The 24,819-nt window shown below is 56.5% G+C and overlaps 3 protein-coding genes across 9 annotated transcripts in view; all 3 read right to left on the bottom strand.

Moving 5' to 3' along the window:
• SRC (SRC proto-oncogene, non-receptor tyrosine kinase) overlaps positions 1-11,292 on the bottom strand; it is a 30,951-nt gene extending 19,659 nt beyond the window's left edge. For 2 of the 4 annotated variants that reach the window (XM_080557730.1, XM_080557729.1), the window contains exon 1: positions 6,166-6,367. The gene's annotated coding sequence lies outside the window, so the exon portion shown is untranslated. Of the gene's footprint in view, positions 1-1,099; positions 4,732-6,165; positions 6,368-11,269 lie in introns of those variants that run through there. The other 2 variants (XM_080557732.1, XM_080557731.1) reach the window with 2 other exon arrangements.
• A 2,789-nt stretch (positions 11,293-14,081) lies between these two features.
• Positions 14,082-22,842, bottom strand: MANBAL (mannosidase beta like). Of its 4 annotated transcripts, none has more exons than XM_080557737.1 (4): positions 22,773-22,842; positions 20,974-21,022; positions 19,063-19,257; positions 14,082-16,559 (listed from the first exon to the last, which is right to left on the bottom strand). In XM_080557737.1, exons 3-4 carry the CDS (start codon positions 19,210-19,212, stop codon positions 16,452-16,454), a joined length of 258 nt encoding a protein of 85 aa, XP_080413863.1. In that variant the 5' UTR covers positions 19,213-19,257; positions 20,974-21,022; positions 22,773-22,842; the 3' UTR covers positions 14,082-16,451. The 4 variants fall into 4 exon arrangements, with proteins under 4 accessions (XP_080413863.1, XP_080413862.1, XP_080413864.1 ...); XM_080557736.1 differs by lacking the exon at positions 22,773-22,842 and adding an exon at positions 22,220-22,705; XM_080557738.1 differs by lacking the exon at positions 22,773-22,842 and adding an exon at positions 22,227-22,397.
• Positions 22,843-23,311: 469 nt separating this feature from the next.
• Positions 23,312-24,819, bottom strand: part of RPN2 (ribophorin II) — a 36,823-nt gene continuing 35,315 nt past the window's right edge. Inside the window, exon 16 of the mRNA XM_080557726.1 lies at positions 23,312-23,842. Coding sequence (XP_080413852.1) covers positions 23,725-23,842 — 118 coding nt within the window. The 3' untranslated portion in view covers positions 23,312-23,724. The remainder of the gene's footprint in view (positions 23,843-24,819) is intronic.

The following is a 24,819-nucleotide window of genomic DNA, read 5'->3' as shown; positions in this document are numbered from 1 at the left end:
TTCGCCTCGACCTGTGCGCATGGGGCTGGGAGCAGCTGCCGTGGCAGCGGGCACAGCCTGGGAGCACAGCTCTGCTCTCAGCACCACCGCGCTCTGCCCCGAGACGTGCCCGGGGAGCCTGGACCTCTCTGGTGGGGACAGCAGTCCCCACGGCCACTCCGATCTCTGGCACCGTTTGTCACCAAGACGAAGTGACCACCTTCAGGGGCACCAGAGGAAGCTCAGCACAGCTACCGGAGGGGTCTCAGGGGGCGAGCTGAGATCGGCCGGACCCACACGGCGTTTCCGTGCCTAAAAACCCCGTGCTGGGTTCCCCAGGTGTGCCCCAGCCGCTCCCGGGGTGAGCGGGATGCTCGGAGCCAGCCGCGAGGTGCAGCCCAGCCGGTGCTCGCTGCAAACAGCCCCAGCAGACGCAAAACAAAGGAAAACGCTGAGCTGGTGTCTTTCATCCTGCCGCTCCGGGAGGGGAGAGCCAGGCTCCGTGCACGTCCCAGCCCCGCACCGCTCACTTGGGTGCCCGGAGCCCGGCTGGGTGGTGGCGAGTGGCAGGGCCCAGCCCAGAGCTGCTGGCATGGGACGAGCTGCGGGCACATGGGCACCTTCTGCCCTCCCGCGGCACGCCTCCCACCCGTGCTCGTGTCGCTCATCCCACCCAGGGCTGCCGAGCGCCCCTCTCCTCCCCGGGGGCAGAGCCCGCGGGGCAGGGCCGAGCGGCACCTCCTGCTTTCCATCGCCTCCGGTCCCCAGCAGCTTGGACACGGCGCGGCCAGAGCACAGCACGAGAACCCCCTGAGCCCTGCGGCCGTCACCACCGCCAACAGGGCGAGAAGGGCTCACAGCAGCTGCAGCACGCACGGACGTGTGCGCACACGGGGCAGGTCTCGGCGGTGCCTGCGCTGCTCCCGGCGCCCTGAGCCCGTCTTCCCCGCGGGCTTTCAAACCCAGCAGTGATCTGGGAGCACGACACCGACCCTCACCGCAGGGCCTTTTGGGGCCCCACACGCGTCCTCCCCACCCCGCGCCCCGACCGCCACCAGCGCTGGTGGGATTTGGGTTTTCCCGTCCGATCTGGCCCCCCCTCGGCACAGCAGGCACTCACCCCAGGCAGCAGCCCAGCCGCCGCTCAGCGTCCCCGACTTGCGAGGACGTGGCCTCTCATCCCCTGGCCTCTCGTCCCCTGGCCTCCCGTCCCGCCGTGGTGGCAGGGCTCAGCCCCACGCTGAGCTTCCCGAGCCTCCCTGGGCCGCTCGGGCTCCCCTTATCTCATGCTGGAGGCAGCCGGGGAAAGGAAAGGGCACGGCAGAGCAGGGAGTGACTCCGAAAGCTGTTGTTTGCTTTTTTTTTTCCATGTTTTGTTTCATTTTGGGGAAGTTCCCCACCGCACAGCTCCGCCCCAGGAGCATCCAGACCCCAGAAGGCGCAGCCCGAGCCTGCGGCCGCGGGGACACAGAGCTGGGGAGGGAGAAGCCGAGCACAAAACCAGCTGAGCTGGGGAGGAAAGCCCTTGAAAGTCCCACCCGGGAGGCTGCTGGCGGGGAAGCAGCAGCACTCCACGTGCATGAGGTTGCATTTGCCCTGGCTGAGCACAGCTGTGTCTGGATGGGGAAACTGAGGCACGCGGGTGGGGAAGCAAGGTGGAGCAGTGAAACTCGGGCAGCGCTGCAGCCCCCAGCTTCTGCTGAGCAGGCTGCGAGGGGGGAAACTTTTAGGATGTGGCTGCTCAGACACACAGCAGCCCGCAGGCACGGGGAGCTGCCGGGGCCGGGCGAGGTCGCTGCGCCCGGGGCTACACGGCACCAACCCCGCTGCCATCCCCCCGGCATGGCTTAGCCCCGGCTGAGTGGAGACCGCCCAGCTCAGCCCACCCAAGGCTGCCCTGCCGTCCCCTCCCGCCTCAGGACCCCAAACCCTGCCCTTCCCAAAAGCTCCCTGCCCCCGAGCCGGGGGGCCCGTGTCCATGGGGACCCCCCGTGGGAGGAGGGCACGAGGCTGAGCTGAGCCCGGCTGCCCCGTGGCGGCGAGGCAAAGGTGAGATTTCTCCTCCCTTTCCCAGGGCTTCACACGGGCGTTTCGGTGCCTTGTGGCAGCACCGAGGGCAAGTGACGCAAGTGTCCCCAAGTCACACGCAGGGGGAGGCGCTGACCCAGCAGGACCGGCTCGCCGCTCGTCCCTGCAGAGCCCTCGGTGCGCCCGTGCCGCCACCTCGGGCAGCCCTGCTGTGCCCCAGCCCGGGGACAGGCATGGCAGGACGGCTGTCACCAAGCCGGCGATGGCACCAGGGTGACAGCAGGGGTTTGGTGACGGGGAGAGGCAGGGGATGGGCGCAGAGCACAGGCTCACGAGACCGCACTGCTGCTGAGAGCTGCGCTTCCTCATTTTCCTCTCTCGAAGCCCTCTCCCCAACGCAGCCGAGCACCGAGGCAAGCCTGGTGACCTTCGGGTTTCACTACGGATATTTCGGCTGCTTCACCACATCTCCACGCAACACCAAGACAGCCTGGAGCTGCGGGGCTGGGGCAGGCTTCTCTAGGGTCTGAAGCAAAACCTCCACCCAGATCCCCCTTCCCCAGGGTTTCTCCTCCTTGCTCCGCGCACCGCTCTCGTCCCCTCCGTGACCCAAGGGTCCCCTTGCTGGTTTTCGGGCGCTGCCTCCACAGGGGCCCCCCGTGCCCTGCAGCAGCCCCAGCAGCCCCCAGTGCGTCCCAAGCGCTCCCCAGCTCGGCGCCCGGGGAGGCGGAGGGCAGCGAGGAGATACGTAGCCTCGAGGGAAGTCGGCGCGAGACGCAGATTTACAGGTCCTGGTTCCTGGCCCACGTTCAAACCACATTCGTTCCCAAAATCTGTTTCGGCGCTTTCTTTTCCAAGCCGTGCACGGCAGAGGCATGTGCAAAGCGGCGCCGCTTCCCTCGCGCCCAGCGCCGCCGAGGGCCTCGCACCAAGGCCGTCCGTGCCAAAACAGGACCCAGGCGCACCTGAGCTGCGACGCAGCCCACACGGGTCCAGCTGTGCTCAGCCAAACACTTCCCCCCGTGTTTTCCTCCCTCCCGACTGGACCACAGGGTGGACAATCTCATGGCTCACTGCCAGTTTAAAACATCAAGGACCAAAATCATCACTTTCCCCACCCCCCCTCCGAGGCACACACGTTTCTGCTCCCGGACGGAGGCTCCGGCACAACGCGAGCCCCGGGGGGAACAGCTCCGAGTGCCCCTAAGTCAGAGGAGGCTGAAAGCAGAAGGATGTCGGAATGGAAACGGTGACAACCCACGCTCCAGTCACACAGAGGGCACGGCCAGGAGGGCAATTTCCGCGCGAAGAGGTTGGAGCTGGTTGGTGAGCACCACGCTGCGGGGAGCCTGCCCGTGCCGGGCACACACGCGCTGCTCCGGTGGGGCTTCGAGGGCTCGGGGCTGAGAGGCGAAGTGCTGAGGAAGTGAGGTCAGACGGGAAATTGTTCCAGGAGATAAAGGAACGAGTTAGAAGCCGAGCAGCAGAATAGACAGCGCAGGAAACAATAGTGCTTCAGATAGCCCGGCGCGCTTACCCCCGCGAGGCCGAGCGGGCAGCGCTTTGTGGAAGTGATGCTCTCGTGCTCTTCCCCCCTGAACACGCCGGGAGGAAGCGGGGGCTGTTGCTTCAGCTGGGCTTGCCCCAGCTGTTCCCCTGTCAAGGCGTTACACGCACTCGCTGGTCACTATAAGGAGTGGCCAAGTCCTCCCTGCCCCACCAAATACCAATTTCGTCTGTGTGAGCGGCTTCACGAGCCAGGCACTGCCCTGGCTTGGGGCGTGCAGGAGAGGCAGGGGTCCCGGGGGGCACAGGAGCCACCAGCTCCATCCCCCCTCTGCTCCCTCCTTGTCTCCTTGAGCCCAGAGAAATGGTGCTGCTCGCCCCGGGGCAGCCCGCCCTCGGGAGCACCAATGTCCCCTCCGTGCTACCACGGAGCTTCCTGTCCCCACAGCAAAGCCTCTGCGCCTCTCGGCCACCGCAAGCCGCAGCTCCTTCCTCTTCCCAGCCCTCGCTGCCTCCCCGCCGCACCGAGGTGATCTGCCTTCACGTGGGACAAAGTCATTAAAGGGCAGAGATATCGTCAGGGCATCTCCATCACACTACGAGGCCACTAAAGACCCAGACAGAGAACAGCGGACTTCCCTTCACTGCCGCGTCAGCCCAAGAATAACCCCGTCCCCATAAATAACCCTGTCCCTATAAATAACCCCGTCCCCAAAATCCTCGGGCTGGGTTTTGGCGAAGCTCCCGAGCGCGAGGCGCCTGGACGAGCCCCTGCCCTGCTGCTCCCGGGTCAAAGCCTGGCCCTGGGAGCCAGCCCGCGAGCTTCCAAGCAGAGGTGCCCTTCTGTGAAAAGCCAGCACCGACTGGCTAATGATTAGAGACGCGGCCCCCCGGGGAGCGAGCGGGCAGCCTCATCTCGGAGGCACCGAATAGCCGAGGTCTGTCCGGGGGCCAGATCCTGAGCTGGCCCGGGGTGGCACAGAACACCTGGTGACAGCACGGGGAGCAGCACGGGATCGGTCTCCCCATCTGCAGAAGTGCTGGGAGCAGCCCCGCAGCGGGAACGTCAGAAATATCACAACATCAGAGAGGACGCCGCTCTCAAGTGCAACGTTGGCGACGTCCCCCCGCGTGTCCCCATCGCACCTCCCCGGGGACTGGTGGTGACATTTTGGTGCCGCACGGGAGCCCAGGCACGCGTTGAGGTGCTGATGGGGTTCCCCGGGACAAACGGCCTCCGGCCCCAAAGGCCGGGCCTCGGGGGAGGTGGCCGTGGCTCGGTCCCACGCCCGCGCACTATCACCGCTGGCGGTGGGCGCCTCATCGGATGGGAGAGGAGGGACAAAACCCTCCAGCTTCCTGCCTGCCGCACACCTCCTCCTCCTGGGGGGAGCACCAGCCTGGGAGGAGGGAAAAAAAATAAATAAACCAAGCCTTTTGTTGCCACCCTCGTGCAGCTCGGCTGGCGTACGGCACTGCTGGAGGCGCGCTGTCCCGTCCCCGGGATGCGAGCGCCGTACCCCGGCCCCGAAGGCCACCGGGCGCTGGGACCTGTCCTGGGGACCCCCCTGCACCGAGCGGCCGCACCACGTCCCCTTCCCTCGCGTCGTGTCCGGAACAACCCGCGACAGCCCCGTGGCCCTACGTCCTCTGGGGTGGCCACAGCAACGTACCAACACCCTGTGGGAACGGCACCCCGAGCCCCTAGGAGAGCCCCAGGGAGGGGACCCGAATGGGGACCGAGGTCACCGCCCGGCTCCAGAGGGGGACGGAGCACGTTGGGTGCTGCGGATCCCCCCGGTGGGTTTCACAGCTCTCCGAGGCGACGCTCCACACCGGACGGGGTCGGCACCCCGATACACCGCCACGGCGAGGGGAGCCCAGCCCGGCCCAGCTTTGGCTCCGCCGAACCCCGCGCTGCTTCCCTGGGGCTGCGACGGGGACGGGGGGGATGCGCCAGCGCGACGGCTCGCAGCCACGCGTGGCGACCGCGTCGCCTTGGGTGGCCGTGGGGCAACTCGGCGGCTGGATAAAGCCCTTGGAGGGGCGACCCGGGGCGCCGCAGCCTCCCCCCGGGCTGCTGCTGGGGGATCGCCCATCGCAGCATCGCCCCGGCCGGACACGGCCCCCCCCCGGGGGCTGGACACGAGCCCCCTGAAATCACCGGCGAGTGAACCCTAGGAGGGAAAGGGATCGGGAGACATGAAAGCAAGGAGCGGGGGGGCGATGAATATTTCACGCCCTGGCCTACATTCGGCCCCGCTCTCCCCGCCCTGCGCTCCCGGGGGTCCCCCGCAGCCCCCGAGCACAACAAAGGGGAGCGCAGGCAGGCGGTGCCGCCCCGCCAGACCCCGCTGCGCCCTCGGCACCCCCAGCCGGGCTCGGAGCCGCCCCAAACCCCGACCCTCAGCATCCCCCGGCAGACCCCGACCCCCCAAAAACCCCGCGCATCCTCCGCTGGACCCCCCCCCCGACCCCACAACCGGCCCGCGGGCACCGCCGCCCGGACCGAGCCCACCGCGAGCCGGGGACACCCCCAGCCGCTCGGGGGGGGCGGGGGCGGGGGGGCTCCTCTCCAACCCCCCCGCACCCCATGGGGACCCCCCCACCCGGGACCCCCCCCCCTCCCCAAACCGGCCGCCCCCCGCTCACCTCCCCCGTGCGCGCCCTCCGGGGCTCGATCGCGGCTTTGTCTCCGTGCCGGGGGCGCGGCCGCCGCCCCCCCCCGAGCCGTGGCAGCCCCGGTGCCCCCCCCGCAGCCCCGAGCCGAGCCGAGCCGGGCCGGGCCGGGCGCTCAGGGCTGCGCCGCCGGCAGCATCGCCCAGCGCCGCCGCTTCGCTCCCGCCCCCGCTTCCCCCCCCACCCCCCCCACCCCTCCCCGCCACCTTCTCCGGGGTGTGTTTGGGGGGGGGCAACCCACAGGGAGAGGGAAAAAAAAAAAAAAAATAGGAATATGGCAGCAAACCGGAAACGGCTATAGAAAAAAAAAAAAAAGCAGCCCCTCCCCTGTATTTTTTTTTTTTTTTTTTAAAGGGAGAAGGCTCCGGGCAGCCGGGCTCCGCGGGGTGCGGAGCGGGGTGCGGAGCCGCCCCCGCCTGCGGCTTTAGGGGCGCGGCCGTGGGAGCCGCCTGGCCACGCGTGGGAGCCGCGGCCCCGGGGCTGGGGGGCTCGGGGCCGGGGGGGGTTCGGGGTCGGGGGGTCCTGGGGGGGCTCTCTCGGGGCCGAGAGGTCTCGGGCTGGGCGCAGCGCGGAGCTGGCGCATCCCTGGCAGCCGAAGGTGGCACCAGAAGAGAGCGGTGATTTTGGGGGGAGGTTAGAGCAGGGCCGTTGTCCGTTTTGGTGTACTGACCGGGAGCAAACGGCTGCTTGGTGGCAGATTTTGTGCCTGGAACCGAGACCGGGCACCTCCGTCCCGCAGCTGTCCCGGAGGGCTGCGATCCACCGGCCCCCGACCTCCAGGAGGAGGCAAAACCTCAGCGCAGGGGGACGTGGGGACAGAAGAACCGCGGGCGGCGCGGAGGCCCTGTGGGCGCAGCGCTGGCTGGGCCGTGTCCCGTGCCGTGACAAACACGAGTGGGGTCCGGCCACGTCACCCCGATGGCTGCCCCAGTGCGGCCCGACCAGCGGGGCGGCTGGCAGCCCCCCCGCGCCCCCCATCAGCCATCCACGGCGTCGCCGGGTGCTCCGCCAACCTCCGGGGTGAAGCAGCCCGCTCCTTAAGCCCCGCGTACCCATTGACCTGTTTTACGAGGCCGCGGCAATCCGCGGGCCGTATTTCCACATCCACACTTCGTCCACCACCCCTGCCCATCCCAGTGACCCTCGCAGCCACCTGAGCGGGGATTTTGGAAAGTCCCCCCCCGTCTGAGCAAGCCCTGGCACTTCAGAAGCAATTTGGGAAGTTAACGAGTTTCAGGGAACTATGCGGCGGAGCTTTTCTTTCTGTTTCCAGTCCTCCCCCCTCGTTCGTTTGAGTTATTAAAAAAATATTTCCCATGACACCGCCGAAGGCCAGCGAATCCATGAGTCACCAGGAGTGAGGAGTCACGCACGCACTGATCCATCACCGCTGGCCAGCGCAGCGCCGAGGGGCCCTACCCGGGAGGAGCCGCCGCTGATAAGGCCGGCGAGGGCCAGTGCACCCCATGCCAGCCGGTTTTGGGGCAGCAGCCCTTGAGACAGCCCCGAAATGTGGCCTGGGTTTCCCCCGAGGCTTTTTGGGGTGCCACTGTGCAGCCCGGCAGGCACAGGGAGGTGTTAGGGAGGGATTCCTCCACCTGACGGAGGGGGCACTGCTCGTGCCGCATGTCAGCACATAAATCACACCATGGGGTCCCCCGTGCTGTCTCCCAGTGGGATGTATCCTGGCCGTGTCCCCGCCGCCCCTGCCCCAAGGGGACAGGGCTGCGCACCCCTGCCAGCCGCCCAGCGCCGCCTCCCCTGGGGAAGCCCAGGAGCCGCCCCGGGGGCAGCTCGGCCCCAGCCCCGGGGAGCTGCTGGGGGTGACTCAGCCTCTGCCGGATCCAGACCCGAACCCAAGATGCAATTATGACTTATAAATATTTGAATTTTGTTTTCCTCTTTTGCAATCGGCCCCTTTTCTACCTGCGGCCCCGCAATCGCGTTTCCATCTCTGGCAGCGCTGGGCTGTGCTCAGAGGCAGGCAGCGCGCCTTCGACGCGCTGCACCGGGCCCGCGACACAGCCTCCTGGAGGAAGATGCCAACGTGCAAATTTAACATGGCAAACAGACACTCTTTAAAACCAGCCTCTTATCTTTTGGGCTCCGATTCAGGAATGTGCCCTTGCAGGACTCTGACATTAAACATGCAGCACTGGCGATAACGCGATTTAAACCATTTGGGTTTAAGCAACTCAGCACGCCCCGGTGCCGTCCTGGCTCCCAGCTGAAGCCCTGAGCCTGAAGGCCGCTCACCTGCAGCCCCGCTGCCCTCCTGCTCCTTCTGCCGCACTCCAAGCGTTTGTCTTCAAACAGCCCGAGCCACGGCTGGTTGGTTTTTCACCCAGCTAGGGACTCCAGTCTCTTTCCTGAAACTATTTTCTTCCTTTCTCTTCACCTTTAAACACCACCAGAAAATAACACAGGGGGGAGGGGAGGAAGGTTACAGGGACTGAAACCAAGAGAAAAGCAGGTTCTTTCAAATTAAAACAATAGGTATATATATCACCGAGTATTTCTGGTGGCTCACTTCGCTGCACATCTTGGTTTCCTGTTAGAATACCACCTTGAGACAAGCACAGGTATGCTCATGCTTTTTTTTTCCTGACCTTTAAGCAAGTTTCAGCAGGAAAAATAACTGCACGTGGTTTTTCCCCCTTCAGGCGTGCTGTGCACGGAGGGCGCGTTGCAGCACCCGGTGCCGCGGCGTTCCTCCCCAGCGAGCTCCGAGGCTCGGCCCCGCCGCTGGGGACACGCACGCTGCCCGGGGCTGCAGAAGCCGCCGAGCTCCCAGAACGACCTGAGCCCCGTCCAAACCCTCCACAAGGCTCCTAAAATCTTCCTGCAAAGCGAAAGGGTGCCGCTGGGGTCCCATAATTGATCTGAGTCCTGCCCTCCCCAGCGTAGCCGGGGATTTACAACAAAACAGCCATTCATCTCCAGCCAGGTTTATTTTTAAGCATCCCTTTGGCAAGCACGAATAAGTTTTGTTTCATGGATTCCGTTCCTGAGGCTAGCTGCATTTTGCACGCTGCAAATCCCTAATATATTTGCATGAATTATTACTATTAATAATACAATGGCTGTGTTCGAGATGCTGGACAGGCGCAGAAGCAGCCACGGCTGTGTCCCCGAGCTTTACTATCTTGCAAAGAGTGAGTGTGCGCGGCAGCAGCCGGTCAGCATCAGGAGAGCTGCAGTGACGAGCTCAGGGGCTGACTTAGGCGTACCGAGGGGGGTTGACCAGAAGGACCGTCAAGGCACGAGCTATTTGGCAATATTTCATGGCAGAAATACTAATTCTGGCCATTCTGCCCTGCACCGAGCACTGGGGCAGCAAGAGCAGCGCAGCAAGAGCCGGTGTCTGGCAGGCTGCGTGATGAAGGGGGCAGCGGAGGAGAAGTCACCAGGAGGGCTCAGGACCCATCCTGTCCCTTGGCACGGTGACAATCTGCTGCGCTGGGGACCCTCAACCCCGGCACCGAACTGCACAAGCCAGGAAAACTCACTGCAAAGTGCCCCAGGGACCAGGACCGCTGGAAGCCATGGACTTGTCCCCTTCTGATAAGAAGGCACCGAGTTCAGCAGCTCCGCGTGCTCAGGGCAGCCACAACATTCCCTGTCGGGCTTCGGACTGATAAAGCACGACGTTTCGCTAAGGTCTGAACTAAGCATCTTGGAACACCTCACTCAGGCAAAAATCCGACACTTTCCACTTCTCGCCTCAGTCCAGGAGAAAAGCAGCCCACGAAACGTTAGCATTTCCCAGCGGTGGAAATTCTGCTTTTTGGCCAGCCTCGGCATCAGCAGCAGAGAGCGGTTCAGAGGAGCCCAGGGAGAAGCGTCCAGATGAGATTTATGGCCCTCTTTCCAGCCGCCTTGCGAGCGGGGCAGCTGGGGAACGCTCCCAGCCGCCGGGCGGTTCAAAGCTCTTGCGGCCACCCCGGCGCAACAATCCCCGGAGCCGAGGGCGTGTGCGGGGACGTGGTGCTGGGACACCCCTGGGGGCAGAGGAGCCCCCGGGGCACCCGTCTGGGCTGCTCGAGGTCCGGCAGGCGGCTGCGACCTGCGTTAAGCGGAGCTGGCGCAGACACGAGGGTGTTTCCCCCGAATCGCCCAGCGCCGGTCCTTTGAGCGAGGGACGGGCCGAGGAGGCCAAAGTCTGAGTCTGACAAATTTAAACCACATGACGTTCGGATCCGCGCTCGGTTTATGGTGAACTAAACAAGGGGGGAGGCAGGGGAACAGTTGGCAGCTTCCCTGCGTCTCTCAAAACCTGTTCCCCTGCAGTTCTCGTCACCTCGGAGCCCAGACACCCGGGGATGCTCGGACGTCTGCCCCAGCCACCCAAAGGCGCAGCTGCAGTGCCAGGAGCACCCATCTGTGGAGCCCACAGCCCGGGGCACCCTGGCACCCAGGGACACTCAAAGCCGGGGGGAGACGACCAGGCCAGCTCCTGGCCCGAGCAGGGTGCAGCCACCTCCGGGAAGCGGCCTGAGCCTGGCACTGACACAGCCGCCGGGTCCCCGAGCGAGGGGAGCGGCTCCACCCTGCAGCAGCTCGCCCGTCCCGCGCCACCTGTCGTACTCCGGACTTTGGCTTTGTGTGAGAGGGATTTACGGGCTCGGGATGGCTTTCGCAGAAGCAGCGGCCAGAGGGAAGGCGGTAGGAACTGGCTTTGGAGCCAAGGACACCTGGGCGGTAGCCTCAGCTCGGACAAGATGCGCGATGCCAGGCCAGTGTCGCTGCCAGCGTGGAACCAGAGCTGGCACGCAGAGACCCCCGGGGATCTTTTGGTTAGGAAGGAGGGGACGACAGTCCAGGGTCAGGTTCCGCAAATAAGGAATGCTGCATTTAGCATGGAAATAGGACATCAGTAAAGCCTAGCACTGGGGATGACAGCCCCTCGGCTTGAAAAGGCGTGAGGAACGGAGAGACCCTCACCCCCTCCACCCGCAGCATCCCCCACCTGGGAGCTGAGCTCTTCAGGTGCTACAGAGACGTCAGCCAGGCAGGAGATGTTTTTACAAAGGAAGCAAACCAGATGTGGTCCAAAGCGGGCTTGCCTTGTACCTACCTGCCAAAAAGGACGCCAGAGCGCACGGGGCACAAGCTACCATGGGCTGCGAAGCAGAGAAACTAGAATTAAAAACAGGCTCCTTCTCTCCGGGCTGGCTGATCGCGCCGCAGACAGCAGCGTGGTTACGTGGGTGGGAGGAAGGCTGGCCCCGAGCCACGGAGGAACCTGTCAGCCTCCGCTCCAACCACCCGCTGCGGTGCGCCGAGGGACTGCGGGCGTCTGCTGCGTGGCTGCTCACGCCTCCGGCGCGCAGGGTGCAAAGAGCATCAAAGCCACACAGGGGCCTTCGGGCACCCGATGGAACCGGGCAAGCTCAGAGGAGGGAAGCAACCACTGCGAGAGGTTTGGGGTTGCACAACAGCGATGCGTGCGTGCTGGCGAGGAACGGATCTGAACGGGCGGCGCGAAGCGGCGCAGCAGCATTGCGCTGGTGTAGCGCAAGAGCTTGGGAGCGTAATATTTAATTGCTTTAACTCCTCGTAGCTCAAGGGTAGGCTGAGGTGCGTGGCACGGCTGCCTGGGTGCACCTGGGGTTCCCAAGGCAGAGAGCTGCCTTTTCCCCAGTTATGCTGAAAAAATAGTCAGGGAAGGGGAACAAGCTCAAGGGGCTGATCACAGGTGACACCCTTCTTCCTCCTGGGCTGCTTTCTCTCCACGTTCTTTCTTTCTATCAGTCCTTGCAAAGCGAGGCGATACTCGCAGCCTGTCACTGGCAGTTAAAATTTGGCTGCAAGGACTGAAGAACTGCAGTGGACATCAACCTACAGGGTGGAAACACCAAGGGGGTGCTTGGGGGTGAACTGAAGTGATGGAAAGGCCACAGATTGGGGAGAACAACTTGAAACATGGGAAAGTGAGCTGAATTTCAAGGGAGAGACGGGAAGCCGAGCTCATCGCCCTGCAATTGCCAGCCCAAGCAAGAGCCATTTTAGACAGACCAGCTACTGCACTAGTCCATATAGCAAACGCCACAGAACAGCCCCCAAAACAGACACAAACTACCAGGTACCAGAGAAGAGCAGGAGCTTTCACCTGCAATAACTGGCAATTTCAGAAGAAATGCCCAAGCAAACACTGGCTAGCACCGGCGTCTCTTGCAAGACAACCCCAGCCAAATCATCCCTTCTGGTCTGGGGAGGATGAGGAGGGTCAGATCCCTCCAAACTGCCAAATCTGGCAGTCAACCTAATCATCAAACAAGCACGCGTGCTCCCTATGCCATCACTCTCCCTTCATCATCCCATTTTCTCGCTGTAGTCAGTCCCTGATGCCTCATGAGTTTAATGAGCAAACAAACTGAATCAATACAGCCATCTTGATCCCCACAGGCCGCGGGCTGTGAACAACAGAATGTCTGCCTGGAAAAAGTGTCTGCCTGTTAGAGGGGCTCCCGAGAGGGAAGGCCAGCACCCCAGCTCTTCGGACATCTCCGCCTAGGCTGGCCAAAAATTAACACGTGCATAATCAGCACTGCCCTGGGAAACAGAGGTACTGACCAGCTCCTCCCCTCCTACAGCCTCGTTTTCTCCTCAAGTATCACATACAGCCTCGATGCCCCCTGAAATCCAGGCACTGGAGGGATGTTTTTGCATTCTTGATGACAGGGAAATCATCTTAGCTGATAGCCTCTTCAAGGGGCCGACCGGCAAACATCAGTCCTCTTCGAAGACGGCCTCGGGCTCTTCGGCTCCTGTCAGCAGGGAACCTCACTGGAGTACCTCTGAAGCAGAGAGAAACATGTGTATGAGAAGGAAAGTAAATTAGGTCTGAACAAGATTAACAGGGATTTAATTGAACTATGTGAACTGGAACTCCAGTCACGAGCTACTTATTAGGCTGTCTCAGGGGATTGTGCTGCGTGCACCGGAGGAGCACAAGGATGCATTGTGAATGAGACAGCTCACGGGGACAGCGACGGCCACGGCTCTCAAGATGGGTGGCCAGAAAAGGAGACCTGCCTGAACGCAACCGAAAACGAAGCAAAAAGATGTCTCAAATCCCAGCCATGTTTCTTCTTCTTGGCCTGCTGAGGGAAAGGAACTTGGTACTGCCCATCAGCAGAGGAAGCCCAGCTCCCAGCCCAGCTCCCGGGCTCTGGCCAGGAGCACAAGGCGCAGTTCACAGAGGTGCTGCTGGCTGCCTGGTATCTGGAGGCAGACATCTGAAAGCCTCCCCTTCAATAAAAGGGACTTAATGAAGTCTTCAGCTCCCTTTGGGATGTTAATTACAAAACAGCCTGGAGAAAAGCGCTTGGGAATTAAAGGACTTACCACACTAGTCCTTTCCTGGTGAGGGAACCGACAGCGGCACTTGCCAGAGCTCGCCTGCTCTTCCCACAGCCCAAGAGCGGCCACCAGGCAGCTCCTTGCTCCAGCCACGGAAACCTGAGCTACACTCACACACCAAGGAGCTTGTGAAAATCCCTATTATCAACCTACTGAATCCACATCTAATCCCCTGCTCGTATTACTAACAAATGCTGCCTTCAGTTTGGAACCTTCAGGTGGGCTCCTGGAGCCAAACTCTCTCATGAGAGGCAAATTAATTTAGCCATTGCACCATTTCCTCCTGCCAGGAAGGTGAAGGTGTTCTGGGAGATAGCTTGCTACCTCCAAGTCAAACACAAATACACGCATGCCTGAAAGTATTAACTAACCAATTTCTCACAGATTAAAGGATCTCACAGGCTTTCCCTTAATGGATCGCTTTTTATGAATAGGTTATTTATGTCTCTGTGTTCCAATATTCTGAGAGCTCTGGCAGCTTTCACAGTAAACGCACAGAAAGAGGCAGCAAAGTTCAAAAAAGGTTTTTTGTAAACAAAGATATTCAGGTTGTATTTATTACACATTTCAACAGAAACTAAAATACACGGGACACTGGTAATTTCTAAAGACATAGTGTAAGTTCGGTTAACAAATACATTGAAATAGGTATCAAGCTGTTAGAAACAGAGTGGAAATACAACACAATCCCACTTCCCCTTGACAAAATGAACCCCCAATGTCCATGATTTCCACTTAGCAATGAGCAATTAAGCCTCTAGACAGCTAGACAAAGATGTTGATGTAGTAGCCTGCCATTCCAGGGTAACCACACAGGGCTCATCCCTAACTGGTTCTCGGCTGTGGAAGCACTTCTGTATTTTGGGTACTGTGTGCACGACTCTTTCAATATTTACAGTTCTGTGAGAACAAAGCAATAGAACCCACCTTTAGGTAACCTGCAGAAAGACCGAGTTGTTAGATAAAACAACCACCATCCTCATTTACTAGAAAGGAAGTGATTTACAGTACCTATCCAGGGAAGGGCAACACTCTTCTTTCCCCTGCAGATCACAGACAGGAGCACAAGCCCGTAATGGAAACTCATAGCACAATATTGTTCTTTGTTATTTGCGTGGGAAATTTTTGTAACATTTCTTTGTACTGAGAACTCAAAGCATCTTTAGAGTGCTTGTGTCTCATATGCTTTGTTCTGTTCTCCTAGTATTGCCTTTAAGTAGTTAAAAAAATAAAAAAAGGGGTGAATTTCAAGCAGCACTCTAAGCTGGATTTTAAGGAGCGCAATGGCATCAGCGTTCTGGTTAAGAGAAGCAGAGAACGTGGAGCAGGGAAGCAGTAAGGGGCTGGAATCAAACTGGCACTGGGATCCACCTGGCTCACCCACCAAAAGCAGGAAGGAGCAGAAAATGCGGCCTTTTGCAAACCGATGGCTTCTGCAGACGTGCTGCTAGGCTTGTGTTAGAGACCACACGCAGCACAACGCTGCTGCCGTACCCAGGCTCACAAGGCATTTGTGAATTGAGGATGGGAGTCTACGTATGCAAAAAGGATCGCAGACTTGCAGCCCCGCCAGAGAACCCTTTCCTTCAAAGCCGCTCTGAACCCTGGGTGCGCCTAAAACAGCAGGTTCTCCTCCCATTGACTCATTCGTGATCAAACAAACCAAGATGTGAGCTGGCATCAGGAAGCTTGAGCTGCCCTACAGAGACTCCGTGGCTACGTCACCACCTATCTCTTTCCAGTCCTGTCTAGCCATATTTAAATCTAATACTAGATTGTCCCTGGCCCGGGAGAGCCAGAGCCTGAAGGAACACAGCGTACACGTCTCTTGCCATAGAGTCATGCTACACAGCCAGCTTACCGCACCTCCTCAGGCTGAGATCCTATTTAACTCCAGGAAAGAAATCACCAAGAGGAGACGCAGCATACTGTGTAGCAGGTATGGCTGGGAGGGTGTTTGCAAATTCAACAAACCCCAGCTGTGTTGAAATGGAGCACACGGTTGAGGCTGAGCTAGCTCACAGGAAGGTTTATAAACAGCACGGCTAGGCAGTGCTGGCTGATGCACGCCAAACGCAGCACTTCAAGTCCCCCACCTCAGAGCAGCTTTTCTCCAACAGGCAGCACCTGGTCTTTCCAAGTTTCCAAGAACATCCCATTACTCCAGGCATTAAGCACCTTCCAGAACGGTGATTCCTGTAGTCACTGCAGTCTCCACCACAATCTCAATTCCCTGAAAGACTCCTGCTTTCAGGAAAGGGAATAGAAAGGAAGAGTACATGGGTGGGGAATAAGAAAGAGGTAGCGACGCTGAGGAAATGAAAGCTTTCATCTACAGCAGTCTGGCATCTGATGAGCTATTACCTAAAGAATTAAAGAATATGACAAAGCCATTATTATTGAGCCGTAAAATGCAGCTATGTATTTCAGACTAGATGACAACAGAGATGAATGCAAAGCTATGTAGTGTGGTATCCTTGATCCATTTGATCCTTCTGCCTTCAAAAAATACAACACAAACCGGTATCCAAAGTAGCAAACCCATGCTCCACCTTCCACAGGGACTGTTCTACAAATCCTGGCCAGCATCGAGTAGATAGGACAAGCCTCTCCACCCATCAAAAATGACAGAAGTCACTTTGATGGTGACTGATAAATTATCATGTCAAATGAAGTCCTGGATATGTGAAGTCCTCTTTGCTTAAAAAAAGAAATAAATCTAAGGCAGAAGCCCTTCCCTTCCACTTTTATAAGTTCCTCTCCCTTGTCCCTGAAAGCTAAAGCACGGCAATGCCAGAACACCATTTAACATAGTTAGTTGCCTTTGATGTCATCTCTGAGGAAGCATGATTACAGGTGATTGTTTTGTCTTTTGAGGTTCGTTGGTCAAGCCTTTATCGTTTCTTCTTTGTTTCTTTCTTGGGTTTCTTGCTTATCTGCGGAGCAGTTGCCTTTGGCTTCTTCACTGTCTCTGACGTCTTCGGCTCAAAACTGTCCGAGTCCTACAGGAATCAATTAAGAAACAGTAACTTTTTAACAGTTTGCTGACAGCTCACTTTGGGAATCTGTGTGCAAGCCAAAGGAACAAGTGCTGGGTATCTCTGTTGGAACACATCTATATCAAACCGAGCTGACATTTAATGAGACTTGAGCAGCACCGTGTCTGCTTCTTCTGCATGTGATTTTTGAGGAGTGCAAGTTCATGCCCAGAAACAGCTTGTTACCAGAGAAGCTGTTGTAAGTGTCTAAATCAGGCTTTGGAGAAACACAGTACCCCAATTTTAACGGCAGAAAGAACACCAACGCTAAACGAAAACTACTCAAACTGGGAAAATGAAAAGCCACCATAAAAATCACCAGTATGCGTGGCAATGTGCCATAGGTATTTCTGCAAAACGTTAAGCCTCATCCTGTGCAAGACAAAAGGTAATCCTCAAACCAGCACTAAGAACGTCAAGTTCAGAGCCACTAAACCAAGCCTGAAATTCAGGGAGGGAACCAAAGGCAAAGCTCTCTTCACCTGGCCTAACAAGGAGTCCTCAGGTATCCAGCTTGTTTCCTTCAGGGGAGATGACAGATAATACTTCAGCCATGGGAAATAAAGTCTGCTTATCTTGTAAAAACATAAGGGAGCAGCGCCAGTCTCATCTGAGAAAGCACACACACACAGATTGCCTCCTTCCATTAAATGCATTTGAGTACAAATATTGCCTTAGCATCTTGGTTTCTATCAGTCAGAGCTTGCCAACTGGAAAAGGACACACAAAAAATGGCAGAGCAAGACGTGCTAGTTTCAAGCTTCCAAGACAGAGCTCCAGATAACAGAGGGGAAGGCAAGTATCTGACAGGATCCTTTTAATCAAGGAGCTCTGTTCAAACACCTCTCAAGTCACTGGGCTATTACGGCTCACATCTGTGTGGCTTTCCAAGGAAGGAGATTTGGCTGGCTTTCCAAAGGCTGTAATCAGCGCACAGGGAGCTGGCAGGCTCTGGAGAAATGGAGCAACACGCAGTTATTACTCAAGGATGCAGCGTGGTGCTGCCATAAAGCGAACACTGCTGCCTTCTAATGTTCAAACCAAGGTAGTCTCCAAAGCTTGAAGCCTCCGAAACAGAGAAGCCAATCTGTACCCTACCTGGACTCGAGCATCATTCCCAAGGTTTGGAGGGATAGTCTTTCTTGTTTATTGTCTTGGAAATTAATCACAAGGGCAGAACATCAATAGGACAGCGTGCAGAAAAAAAAAAGAGCATGCAAACAACAAAGGATGACCTTAAACAGGAACAGGTCCTTGCGCTTTATCACTTTAATTGGAGGCTTGGTCTTCAGCTTCCCACTTCAAACTAAAACCGTCACTCTTCCCAGCTTTCAAGAACAGCCATAAATTCATAAAGGGAAGCGACGGACTCAGATGGATGGGCTCTGGTGGCTGCAGCAGGACCAGCAGAAGGGAGCATGCACCCAGGCCAGGGCATCGGGAATCCAGTGCATCAACACAGCTGCACATCCCGCTGACAGTTAAAGGTGAAAGCTGGGCCATGAACTGTCCTGCTTGAGCTAGAAAGGAAAATCTCGCTCTGCCCTCTCTGTTGTATGGTTTTAACCCCCCAGACTGCTGTTATCAGAACACATCGGCCAGAGCCTTTTTCCTTCACGCTGTGCCTCACCCTCAGGCATTCCCTTCTCCAGCTACCCTAGGCATACTTCCTCTCCTACAAGCTTCTTTACAAGACAGGTAACATCAATGCCACGTGCTGCTGAAAATCTCCATGCTTCCTCTGCACAAGAGGGAGCAAACGCGCCAATACAGCCTGAAATCAAAGCTTTCCATTCTGAGTTGTTACTGAAAACAATAGCATGCACGTTTAGAGACAACCTGAATCAAACCAACGAACTTGCAGGCTGAAACACTGCCAGCTCCACCAACACGAGCGCGACCGAGCACCTGGGGCTCTTTTATCACAACGGCTGGGTGGATGCGGGTCATCCCACTGTGGCCCACTTTAAAGTAAACAGAAGATGGAATCAGAGCCCTGTAGCTCCCCTCAACCTTTGACTTTAACATTCTCTTCTGCTAACAGCAAAGGGCTCTCTACACGCTTGCACAGGATTGGGCGCCAGGACTGAAAGCTGCCTTCTTGGCATTCGAATACACTCGAACTTTCACCTGTACCTTGTTTCCAAAAATCATACGCAAACAAGAACCCTAAGCCATTTTCTGACAGGCAGGCCCTGCAAAGGGGACGCCCTGCCTGGCAATTAATAGCGCAAATCAGCAGTAGGATGATAATGTGGGCTTGGGACTGAAGTATTCTTGTGTGCGATCAGGAACAGCACGCACACCCAGCGGGAGGTGGGAAAGCTAGAAGGAAGGAAAGAGAATGAGCTACGGATCATCAGTTCTGGGGCAGACTATCGTGTCTCCACCAGCTCTGAAATGTTCCCTCCCATCCGATTTGCTGTGGTCCTGTGCATCTGTAACAACGTTAAAGAACACTGCTTACTGTCTTATGGGACTTTGAAACTGGCAGGATTATGGCTAACACGCAGATAAGCTGGAAAATGGCTCCGAAGAAGAGTCCATAGCGTAGCACGTTCTCCATGAATGTGGGCTCGGGGATCTCAGGCGGGGAGAAATCCAACTCAGCAGCCATAGTGGAAACACCTTTCTCCTCCAGTGCTCTCAGGAAGACTGGTTCCTACAGGAAAGAAGAAAGAGTACTTAGTTACATCGTGTGTTCTGGCGTTACTTTCCAGCAGCAGAAAATTACAGGCTACCTTATGGGGTTTGCTGAAGATAACCTCTGAATATCTTCACAGTACATTGGTACAGATACAGATGCAACCACAAAGAGGGAAATGAAGCTCGCATTCATTTGGATGCTCGTCTTTCTCTACCTGCCTAAGAAAGTAGCCCTCAAATACGAGTTTTAGTCCGTTTGCAGGTGAGGGGAAAACAAGCAAAATATGACAGATGGCCATGACACGATAAAGGAAAGCTTAAAAAGCAAGAAGATACCTCTCCCTGAGGCTGATTGTGCTTGCATGATGAATGCCAATTATTCATTTTCACTTACGTTGTACATGTAATCACAGCCGTGTTGTTTTAGGTGTTGTACAAAACCCAACGTTTTAGACAAAGCACACAGCAGATCTGCTGAAGACAGCGGGATGAGTTCAATGTTTAACTACAAACAGTGCGTTAGTGGATGGTTACAGGAAGCCCCTCATACCTCGCGCTGGTCACACAGGAAGTTTGTGTCAGAGTTAAATATTGATCTCCTGGGTCCCCAGCTAGATTTTCAGCCACTCCCTCCCTTCCTTTTCCTAATGGAGTTATCGCTTCATCCTACAAATGACTAATGGCTCGCTGTAATAACCGAGAACTCTCCCTCCAGAATTGCTCAAGTACGCCACAGAAAGTCACAAAAGGGAAATTCAATTCTTCTGAGACACCACCAGAACTCAGCTGTGATTACTGTCTTACTCGGCTTTCCTGATCTGCATGATCCAGTCGTGTGCTTATTGAATCAGCACTCCTTGTTTATACACACAGCTCTCTCCTGGTTTTCATTTGTTTTTCGTATTACTAAAGGCTGGGTGCAAGATTGTGCTGCATGCACGTTTCACTTGGAGGGCAGTAACCTGTCTCCCAGAATTTATCTATCTCCAAAGCAGGCTTTGCATTTCTTACGCTAGGAGGAGATTTCTACAGCCTGCAGATGTGACCGAGTTCAGAAAGACGGTAAACGCAGAGTCTAACTTGAATAAAGTTGTAATTGATAAATTGAAGAAAAAAATCAACAACTGTGTGCTGTCACAGACAGAGGCAAATGTCACCTGGGTACAAACTAAAAGGAGCGGTATATAAATCACAAGCAATAATAATGATTTTCTTTTAATTCAGCTGAAGTATGGGATCTTATTTTGGATTGAAAAAGACAGCAAAAGTATTCCCAACTGCATTTAATATCTCCTTTGAATCAGGAGATAATTTAATATCTCCTTTGAATCAGGAGATAAGAACAGGTGACCTCCTGCGGTCTGTACTTCAGTGAGGAGAAAATAAAACACACTTCAAGTTCTGACTGAATTCATGATCCGTGCATGAAGCTGGAATACGCACCGGGCCATGCAGGCTCACAGATCTCAGTGCGGACCCAAGGATGGGACTGGGCTTAGGACAGCATCAGCAAAGCACGCATAAACGTAATTCACTCCTAACTGCCCTCAGCGTGTAAAATTACCCTTCCTCTAATCTACAAGGCAGCAGTTCCTAAGCAAGAATCACAGAAAACTTCAGCCTTGAGTTGTATTTTGTCTGGGTTTTACTTATTGGGACACCTTTAGAAAACTTCATTCTTGCTCCCACTCTTTCTAAACAGAGCAGGAAGGCACGCTGCTTCTCTCCTCACCTGGGGTTTTCTTGGCACGAGCTGCTACCGACAGTCCTGATTCACACACCTGAAACACCAACGCACCAACACAAATCAGAAAAGGGAACTGACACATACACAACAAAACCAAAAATCCCCGTCCTCGTATTCCGCCAGTCACCCTTCCCTTTCCTACTTCACCTCTCGTTAGGGCGTTATTAATTGTGTAAATATCCCCAGTGACGTGAGCAGCACGGAGCGCCCAGGTGGCAGCACGGTGTGGCGGCCTGCGAACACAACCCACGCGGCACGCCCCGCGCTGACACCACGCTGCAGCTGCCGCAGCAGTCACAGCCGGCACCCCGCGGGAGAGCCGCTCACTTTGCTGCTATCAGCGGAGCTGAACTAATACAAGGAAAAACAAAAAGAATTCCCTGCTTTGAAAAGACTCCCAGACCTGCACACTGAAGGAGGTTAACCCTCACGCAAACCAGCAGGTCCAAGTTACATGTGTCAGGAGGCCCAAAGAGCAGCGGGGAGCCAGGCTCGGTACCAGGCACGCTGCCTCCTGCGGCACACACAACACGAGGAGTGAGTTTTCTCACCCAGGGAGCTACCTCGCCACGCTCTGCCTGGCGGCCAATGCAACAGGTCCCTGAGCGACAGCTGGCTCTTCCTCCCTCTTCCAGGGAGGCGACGATTTCACCATCTCTTCCCTTGCTAACATCTCTTCTTCTCCACAGGTTCAGCCACCTTTTTCCCCAGACGGCCCAGCCTGTTACCTACACCTAAAGTAAATGTTCTTAGGCTGTATTTAAAGGTTTATACTCCTCTGGCAAAAGACATAAGCGTATGACACAGCATGGCCCTCCCCAGTTCTCCCAGCTGGTCTAACAGCAGGTATCGCCTCTCCCCCCAGGCCTTGCTGGCTCACTGGAACACACCGGTGGAAGCAGGTAAAAACATAGCTGAACCGCACTAAAGGAACTGACTTTGATTATTTGTTTAAAACTACTCTTAGGGTTTTAGAGCAAGCTAGCTGCTGCCACCCATGAGTACGTCTTCCTGCAGCAAAGCCAGAGCCGCCCCACGGAATCAGCGTGGGGCTGCAGGGCTCTGGCTCGAGGCTTTGCTCAGTGCCACCCGGGGGCAGAATCAGGCCTCACGATAGAGAACCTCGTGCTTTCAGGCTCAGGGCCATACACGAGCCACCCCAACAGGGGCAGATAAAACCTTTCCTTCTGCTGTCCCGCACCCCCCAGCAGGCACCCCCAAGCCCCATCACCGTGTACAATGACCAACGCAGGACAAGGCCCCAGGAGCACTTCACATAACACACGCTGGATTCCTCTCGAGGCGCCAAGGCTCAGCACAGAGCACAGGAGGCTGAGAGCGCTGGGGCTGCCCAGCCTGCAGAAGGCTCTGGGGGGACCTCACCGTGACCTGTCAGTACTTGGAGGGGGCTGACAAAAAAGCAGGAGAGCGACTCTGTTCTCAAGCGGATATTGACAGGACGCGGGGAATGGCTTTAAACTGAAGGAGGGGAGATTTAGCTTCGGGGTTAGGAGGAAATTCTTCCCCCAGAGGGCGGTGAGGCCCTGGCACAGGCCGCCCGGAGGAGCTGCGGGTGCCCCAGCCCCGGGGGCCTTCCAGGCCAGGCCGCGCGAGGCCCTGAGCGACCCGGCCCAGCGGGTGCCGCCCCTGCCCGCCGCAGCGGCCGGGCGCTCCCTCCCGCTCCGTGACAGAGGCAGGGCCCGGCCCGCTCTGCCGCGACCCCCCGGGTCCCCCCGGCCCCTGCCGGCCCCCGCTCGGCCCCCCCGGGCCCCGCCGCCCCTCACCGCCCGCTCGCCGCCAGGCCGCGCCGCCCCGGAAGCGCTTCCCGCCTCGGCCCGCCCCTAGCAACCGCCCGGGGCCGCCCGGTTGCTAAGGGCGGCCTGCCCGGCCGCGCCCAGCGCCCCCCCGCTCCCCCTGCCTGGGTTTCTTTCTTTTCTTTCTTTCCTTTCCTTCTTTCTTTCTTTCCTTCTTTCTTTTCCCCCGCCCGGCTCTGAAATGGAGATACCTCGATGAGACGAGCTGTAAAGGGGGAAAACTGGCTTGTGCTCCGCTCTGTTTCTTCGTGGCATTTAAAGAATCTGATTTTGCCCTTTTCCTAACCCTCAGTAGTGCCAGCTTAGTTTTGCTGCAGAGCCTTACTGTCCAGGAGTCTAAATACTTTGAGGAAAACCTTATCAGTTTGCTGATAAAAAAAATTCAGTTACTTCGCTCCAGAGGGAGTAAGGGATGGCATTTGTAGTAAAAGGATTTTCTAGGCTGCTACCAAGCATTTCAGTTAAATAGGTATTAACAAAAACAATTTCAAAGGTTTTGAGCAATTGGATTTAAAACCTTTTATCTTTTTATTTTAATGCAGAAGACTTTATGGACAACGAGAGAATGTGCACAGCTGTGAGATACAGAGGACAAAGACATTTTACAAAGCAATTTTTCTGGCTTGAAAAATTAAGAAAAAATTACTCTTAAATAATGATCAGAGCTTTCACTACCTGTGATGGCCAAGGGATAAACCCAGAGCTCAGGAACAGCAATAAACCCTGCCCTTTTGGGTCCCGAACACAGAGCATCGAGGATACAAAACCGCTGAGGATGGAGAAATAACTCTTGTGAAAGTGAATGTCAGGAGAGATCCTATCAGTGCGGCTTCAATGGCCGGGTTAAATGATTTCCATACTACCAGTACGCTGAGCTGCGCGGTGCTGCTGTCCACGTACACCTCCTCACGGGCACCGATCCTCAGGGTTTGAAGGTTGCAGGCAGAGGGGAAAGCACACACACGGCTCCCAGGCAGTGCCGTACGCCTTCCAGGTTAAAGCTCTTCCGTTCTCTCTGCCAACAAAACTGGCACGAACTACTGAAAGGAGAAATAGGCAGACAGAAGTTGCAGCTTTTATACAGCTCCCACCCATTCCCTCTACCACCAGCCCCCTGGCAGACCATCAAACGCCTTGGTGGCAATGCCAGGCTCCGCGCAAGGGACACAGCCTTTGAGCTGCAAGCAGGTGGTGCCATCAGCCCGCCCTGGCTGCGCGCCTTTCACCTGCACCACACTGACCCGTTCATTTCGCTGATTTTGAAATGATGAAAGAGGAGGCTGTTTGGAGGCGTATGCTGGGTGGATGACTTTCCAAAGCCTATGAGATTTGTGTGGGTTTCAAAGCTAGCATTGATTCAACAAGCAGAAATGGCAATTTTGTCAGCACCCAATTCTGAACAGAGACAGAGCTCAGATGTGAAGTCTTTTTCCAAATCCAACTCATCCTTAGCTTTTTTATTTCTTTCTAAATTCCTTGTTTGGTTTGCATTGCAGTATTCCCTGCAAGTCTTTGCAGTGAGACCTGTTTATTACCATATACTGCACATATATCTTTGCTCACCTTGATCTTTTCATCCTCAGGTTATTATTATCGAGCCAGGAAAAAATAAGTATAACTGCTTTGTTTTTTGGTCCTTACTGGAAACACAAATTTCCTCACTCCCTCTCCATAAACTAACACATCTTACTTAAACTCTGATTTTTCATCAGAAGCTTTCAAAGCAGTATTTCCTCAGGAGGGGTACCGGCAGCTGAAGGACTTTTATGAGCCTGTGACAGGGTTAGGATTTTAACGCCAGCTCTCCTTGTTCCTCGAGCGTGGCTGTATTGTGCTGTGTAACTTTCTAGCCAAAGCTCCTTTCCAAACTGAAATGAGAGTGGAAGACCAAAGATGAATTCACTGCTGGCATCTGAGCTCTGTCTGCCTGGGTAGGAAGAGGAAGGAGCTGGTATTTAGCTAGAAATTCAGGAACCAGTGACTCTCAGCTGACTGTAGGATGCTGACATCTGGCTGA

The sequence above is a fragment of the Anser brachyrhynchus genome, assembly GCF_964034855.1.
Source record: "Anser brachyrhynchus genome assembly, chromosome: 16".
In the NCBI taxonomy this organism is placed as follows: Eukaryota; Metazoa; Chordata; class Aves; order Anseriformes; family Anatidae; genus Anser; species Anser brachyrhynchus.
This window is presented reverse-complemented; position numbering and strand designations above follow the sequence as displayed.

Excerpts from the sequence above, each read along its gene's own strand:
- MANBAL (XM_080557737.1), bottom strand. The coding sequence starts at position 19,212 with ATGGCTGCTGAGTTGGATTTCTCCCCGCCTGAGATCCCCGAGCCCACA. Across the intron at positions 16,560-19,062 it reads TTTCAAAGTCCCATAAGACA|GACTCGGACAGTTTTGAGCC; the intron begins GTAAGCAGTGTT and ends TGATTCCTGTAG.